Source organism: Ambystoma mexicanum, chromosome 4q (genome assembly GCF_040938575.1).
Source record: "Ambystoma mexicanum isolate Mex_15411 chromosome 4q, UKY_AmexF1_1, whole genome shotgun sequence".
Classification (NCBI taxonomy): domain Eukaryota; kingdom Metazoa; phylum Chordata; class Amphibia; order Caudata; family Ambystomatidae; genus Ambystoma; species Ambystoma mexicanum.
Genome location: NC_090928.1, coordinates 1,290,747,730 through 1,290,753,729, shown reverse-complemented (window position 1 = coordinate 1,290,753,729; position 6,000 = coordinate 1,290,747,730). Strand labels below are relative to the sequence as shown.

Sequence of the window (6,000 nt, the reverse complement as noted above, 5' to 3'; positions counted from 1 at the left end):
AGTAGTTTCCATGTAAAGATGGCCGCGGCATTAGGGTGTGCATCGTCGCTTTAGCTCACCAGAGAGATGTATTTATATTATGTCTGTCGTTGCTGTTGCCGGCATTCCCCGTGAGTCCACACCTGCTGGACCACTGGTACTGCGCAGGCGTCACAGTAACACTAGACCGATACCTGTAAACACGCCTCTCAGATCGAGCGCTGTGGTCTGTGTTTGCCGTAATTCCGTGTCCCTTTTTAGTGTCGAGCATTCTCGGCCGCTTACGCTACTCTTTTCCCTATTGTTCGGGCGCATGCGCACATCAGTCAGTCTTTGGAGCGTTAGGGACGCACAAGATGGAGGTTGGACCGTAAGTGTGGCGGGGAGAGTCGGTGGAATCTACAGCCATCCGAGGGTGCCCGCTGCCTAGGCCGGGGAGGGCATTCATTATGACCTTTAATAGGGACACCCCTATGGAGCTCACTCGCCTAGAGGACCGGGAGAAGCCCTTCCAGAACATGCCCTTGGAGGCAGTTGCTATAGTTCTCCCCGCGAAGATAGCGCTACAGGAGAGGGCAGACACTCCTTCCTTCACCATAGACTAAGAAACGGCGCTGCTATGTCCCCGAAACGCCCCAATACCATTACTTTAACAACCGGTTGCATTCTGGGAGTTGTAGTCTTGATTAACTTACGTTGTACAACATTGCCGTTGCACCTTTATGCCAGGGGTTGTGAAAGCAAGTGGCAAGGGTGGCATAGAGGCATCCGCTATGCCCACTCGCGGCATGAATCTAGTGTTGCTTTCTTCTGTGGTAGGAGCTGCGATAGTGTTAGATGTTTAGACCACAGACGGCCATTCTTGGAGTTTGGACACTGACTTCATGTGCATATGCTCTGCAGCAAGGGTGTATTCTCAACACATAAGGCATTGCTGTTAAATTTCACAGGTCCATGCAGAATCTTTGAGCCAGCCCTATTTTTTGCACTGCATGCTGGGACTTGTAGGCGCACCCTTGCAATTGTCCTGTTATTCATCTGAGAGAATGGCAGGGAGCTGCACTACCAGCACTGGAGGCAACTGGGAGGTTAACTACAGTGCAATGACACGACAGCAATGGAGAAAGCAAAACTACAAGTTCCAATATGCAAATGAGAGCAAAAACCAGGATGGGCTCGATGTGTCGGGAATGGAACTGGGGATCTTGTCAGGGAGGAGAAGGTGCTGTGTGTCCTGTAGTTGTGTTCACTGTGCCTGCAGCAGGAGCCCATGGGTCAGGGGTGCTTCCTCTGGTGGCACCTGGGCATCTTGTGTGCCAGTTGCACATTGAAATGGCAGTAGCTAAACTAGATGACAAGAGAAGACGTCTATATCCTCTGCATGGTAGAATGGCCTATGTGCTGGCAGCTGGAGGGAGACCCAGTTGCTTGGGGCTGCACCTACAAATGACAGCAGGAGGTGGTTTGCTGCCCGCAATGGCTAGTGCTTAGAAGCTAGAGGAATCCTGCATGCAACCCTATTCAAATCGCCAAATGAATATATTCCAACATTATCCCTTCCATGTTGGAGAAATTGGTTTTAACTTTGCATTTGGCTGCGAAGTTAAAACCAGGACTGGACTGTCTCCCGAATGGAATCGGTCAGTCAAAACCTTTTTATTACGATCATTAAGACCCTCAAATAAAAGGGGAAAAGCAACATGACATGCAATATATTGAAAAGGGAGTAGACCTAAATAACCAGTAATAAAGTTTCCCAAAAAGATGCTTTTTTAATGTAATAATACACAGCATGGGCAACATTTCTATCGGGTAATGAATACCTTTTCTGCACCAGTAAACGGCCTTAAGTATTGGAAAATGTTCTTTTGAAAGTTTAAATGGGACGGAAATTTAAGCTCGTCAGATCCTCCTCTGAGATACAATGACTGTTCGGTAAGATTTGCACAGTACTGATACCTCTTCCTGAACTGTATCAACCCCAGAACGTTTTGCTTGCCCCTAGGTGAAGGGGTATCTTTTTCCCCTCTCAACTACTCTTTTCCTCTTTTTATGGGTGACCTATTTATGTCTCTCCGTAGTGGATGGTTGAAGTTAGTTTCCTACTACTTTTGGGCTTAGGCTGGATGGCCCCTTTGGACTCCCCTGTTAATTTCTTTCATATACTTGGCTGAACTACTGTTCCCAAGTAGTAAAGGGGGATTTCTATCACATTTTGTATGGATGAGCCAGCACACCCCACCTTATGTGGAGTGCTGGGGGGGATAAATGTATCCCCGTCTTACTTAACTGGTAACATTTTGTTACAATTGCAAGTTTACTTGAATGGCTGGTGGCAGTGTAACTACTTTAATGACTTTTAGTCACTTTTACGCGCCGGCTGTTAATTCAGCCTCGGAAATGCACAGAAGGGACACTATTTTGCAAAAATGGTGGGCTCCTTTTTTTCTCTCGCCATTTCTTGTGCGCTGTTTCTGAGGTCTTTACACCAGACAGGAATGACCTCAGTCGAAGTTTTGTCTTCGGCGGCAATATTTTGGATGCCACGCCCAGGTTCCAGATTGTCTGAGAGGCAAGGGAGGAGTTCAAAGCTCTGCGGCCCTTTGTCTTCCACCTTGCCTAAAAGGTACCAATTCCCAGTGGGGGGGTGTCTGGCTGTCCTGAACTGAGCCAAACTGCCCCTTTCTGTAAAATGCAGAGAGAGATTGCTGAAGTGGTGCTGTAGTTCCTGTTAAATACTCCGAACCTAGAAGTTGCTGACAAGTCGACCGCTGGAGCTGAAACCGAAGAGGAAGATGATGAAACGACTGTAGCGATTTCCAGCGACCGGACAGCCTGCTGTGTAACCAGTCTGCTGTTACCCTTCCTTCCAATTGACCTGGGGGTCCTAAAAACGAGACCCAGAGCCTGGTGAGATCCACTAGACTCAAGAAGATCTGCATTAGGAGCCATCCAATGTTGTGCTGCTGCCGCGTGTGGGTGCAATACCCTGGGACTTAGAGACATTGTGCGTTGCATTGTTCCTGAATCTGTCTGAAACTTTGGTGGCCTCCTCCTGGCTCTCCAGAGACACGACACGATTTGTGTCATTGAAGTCCCCTCACCTAGTGCTGGACCAGATTAGTGATGAAAATCTGACCAGTGATATTCAGTCTTCTCCTGGCTCCTGAAAAGGGCACCAAAATGACAGAGACGCATCCAGCCACTCTTGCCTGGAGCCTTCCTCGTTGATCCTGCTGCAAGTTCCCTTCGTGTCCTGTCTTCAGTCATCACTACAAGGAATTCAAGGACTTGGTTTTCAGCTGCAGATCCTGAAGACGTCCTGCTGCAAACACTTCTTCTGTGCTGAGATACTGTGTTGACTGGGGTAGTACTTACATTAAGCCTTGTGTGATTCCTGTGAAGCTTTGGGAGTGATTCATGTGATTGGGAGTCCTATTATACATTTTGCCCAGGCCCAATGCTGGAATCCCTCTAGGTTGTCTTCTCTGAAGTCCCTGGACCCTAACTAACTCTAAAGTGAACTACTTACTTGTTTTGAAGAGGCTTCTCGGGAACTGGCTTTTCCTGCAACTGAACCTATCTCAGCCTGGCACCTAGATCACTAGAGTCCGTCTTCAGCCTCTGAGAGAACTCGTGCAATAGACTAGGGAAGGACTGGATAAGAAAAGGAGTCTGCCTTAAAGTATAACAAGTGTTAAAGAGTTGGTTGGTAACTGTCCCTCTGAAATGGGAGCAGTTCAAAAGTCCTTTACTATTGTTTGAATGCGCTTTGCATGTAAGGTTATGTGAATTGGATCCACCTCTTCCCAAAGGTAATGCTGTTGGCGTCACCTAACTATTTCTTTCAGAATAAGTGTAAAAGTTCAATCACTTGGTTTTGCTTCCGCTGACCTGCGTTCTAGCCTGTCTAGAATCGGTCTTCCTTGGATTTTACCTACCTTGAATAGCTGTGTACCATTCTTAATAAGTGTACTGTGGGTGTGCAATCCTAAAAATAGTGTAGAGTTATTGCTTACCTCAGTCTATGTTCCCCTGATCTGAAAACAACTGTAGTAGTTTATTACAACAGTAGGTCTTACTCCTCTGGTATAACTGGAGGTTAGCCTTAATGTAGTTATAGGTTCGTACTGTTCCATGAATTTGTGTTCCACTATTCAGAAAAGTATCCTGGTAACAGGGTTGGTTTACTATGTGACTTCTTAACTGAGTCTCGGTGCATGACTGACAGGGGCTGCTACTCTTGAATTACTGACTGTATTGAAAAGTATATGTAACCTGGTTATCCCCAAGAATAGCTGATTGCATTCTGAATGTGTTATAGGTTTACCTAACCTTGAACTGCTGACTGTAATTCTTAATAAGGTAATACTTTGGTTTTTATTCCTTAAGTATTGAGTTGGTTTTTATGATTTGTGTTTATATGTAATAGTACTTATTTACCCAAGATTCACCTTAGCCTACTTGTATTTAAATTGACCATTTATTTTTACAATACGTAGTGTTTCTTTGGACCATGTGTATGTTACAATTCTTTGTACCAAGCTACATGAACTGTTGTCTGAGACTAGCAAATCCTGTACAGCCCATTGAGTGAGGTGATGGCTACTAATTTTACAGTATTACCCAGAAGTCCAATGGTTTAAGGTTGATGCACATCCCAGTCCAGCGTCATGGTGCAGTAGATAACCTGCTGCCCCTTTTAATACCCCAAAAAGGTGTTATAGGAAGTGGTTTCCTTAGATTGAATTGGGGCAGCTGATCTGTGACTCTATACTTAAGCATCATAGCTGGGTTCTGAAACTAATTTGCTTGGTAAATGGTTAAGATTGGGATGAGTACAACCTCGTAGATTTCTTGTGAATTTGAGGAGCATTCTATTCATTAAAGTGGGGCTTTGTAAACTAGTCTCCGTGTGTGGCTTCCAGGCCTACTTTGGCTCTTGGCCTATGGGAGCTGCAATCACCTGCACGGTAAACCGTCCAATTCCCCCAGGCTTTCCGCCATAGACTCCCCACTGCGCACCCAGACTCTCTCCAGCTCCCCACTGAACAGCTACACTTAGTGTTGGCCTGGGACGTCTGACACAGACCACCTACAGCGACTGATAAGTGTGGTGTGGGCGGGGAGTACAGCCATAACTGTACTCCAATAAAACCCCACCACTCTTATTACCTAGTATCTTATACCCACCTGCATCCAGCCTAATTATGTAACCGGGTTTTCAAGAGTTTAGATGGTCTCATTACACTGCCAATATCGGGTAGGTAATGTGACGCTCTTAGACGGATTGTTGGATGGAGAAAATGAATCGTGTTTAGTTGGATGGTTGGGGGCAGGAAATGTGCGACACTTAACTGGTTGTTGGCGTTATGAAATGTTGCTCATAACCAACTACTAAAAACTCACCATTCTGCACACTCGGCCTCAAACTCTGAACTCAACACAACCATAACTAACTAAAGGATTTTTTTGTATAGCGCAGTCACTCCCCCAAAAGGTCTCGGGGCGCTTACAGAGACATATACAGACACCTAACACATAGGTTCCGATATGGAGCAAAGAGATAGATGTCATTTGTCATGGCGACTAGCAAGGTCCTGAAGAATAGCCAGTTATCCTACACTAGTATATGAAGGTTAGACATCAAAATGAAATGTCTTAAGACGTTTTCTAAACTGCTGCAGTGTGGTGGACTGTTTGAGATAGAGTGGGATCATATTCCAACTTTTTGGGGCCCAGGCAGCAAAGCTTGCTCCACCTAATTTCCTCAGAAAGGTACATGGTTGTACCAGTAACATAAGGCTGTTGGAACGTAACTTGCGCTTGGGTATGGCCATATGGAGCCTAGATTTAAATATTCTGGGGCCTTGCCTGAGAGGCATTTAAAGACTATTACTAGCCCTTTGAATTTCAGCCGCTGCTCAATAGAGAGACAATGTAGTTTTTTCCGATGTTCTGTGATGTGGGTTTGTCGACTTAGACCACATACAGCTTGGACTGCTCCATTCTGTATGGTTA

At 45.7% G+C, this 6,000-nt stretch overlaps 1 protein-coding gene across 1 annotated transcript in view; it reads left to right on the top strand.

Moving 5' to 3' along the window:
* Positions 1–227: 227 nt before the first annotated feature.
* Positions 228–6,000, top strand: part of RPL7L1 (ribosomal protein L7 like 1) — an 87,264-nt gene continuing 81,491 nt past the window's right edge. Inside the window, exon 1 of the mRNA XM_069608922.1 lies at positions 228–349. Coding sequence (XP_069465023.1) covers positions 336–349 — 14 coding nt within the window. The 5' untranslated portion in view covers positions 228–335. The remainder of the gene's footprint in view (positions 350–6,000) is intronic.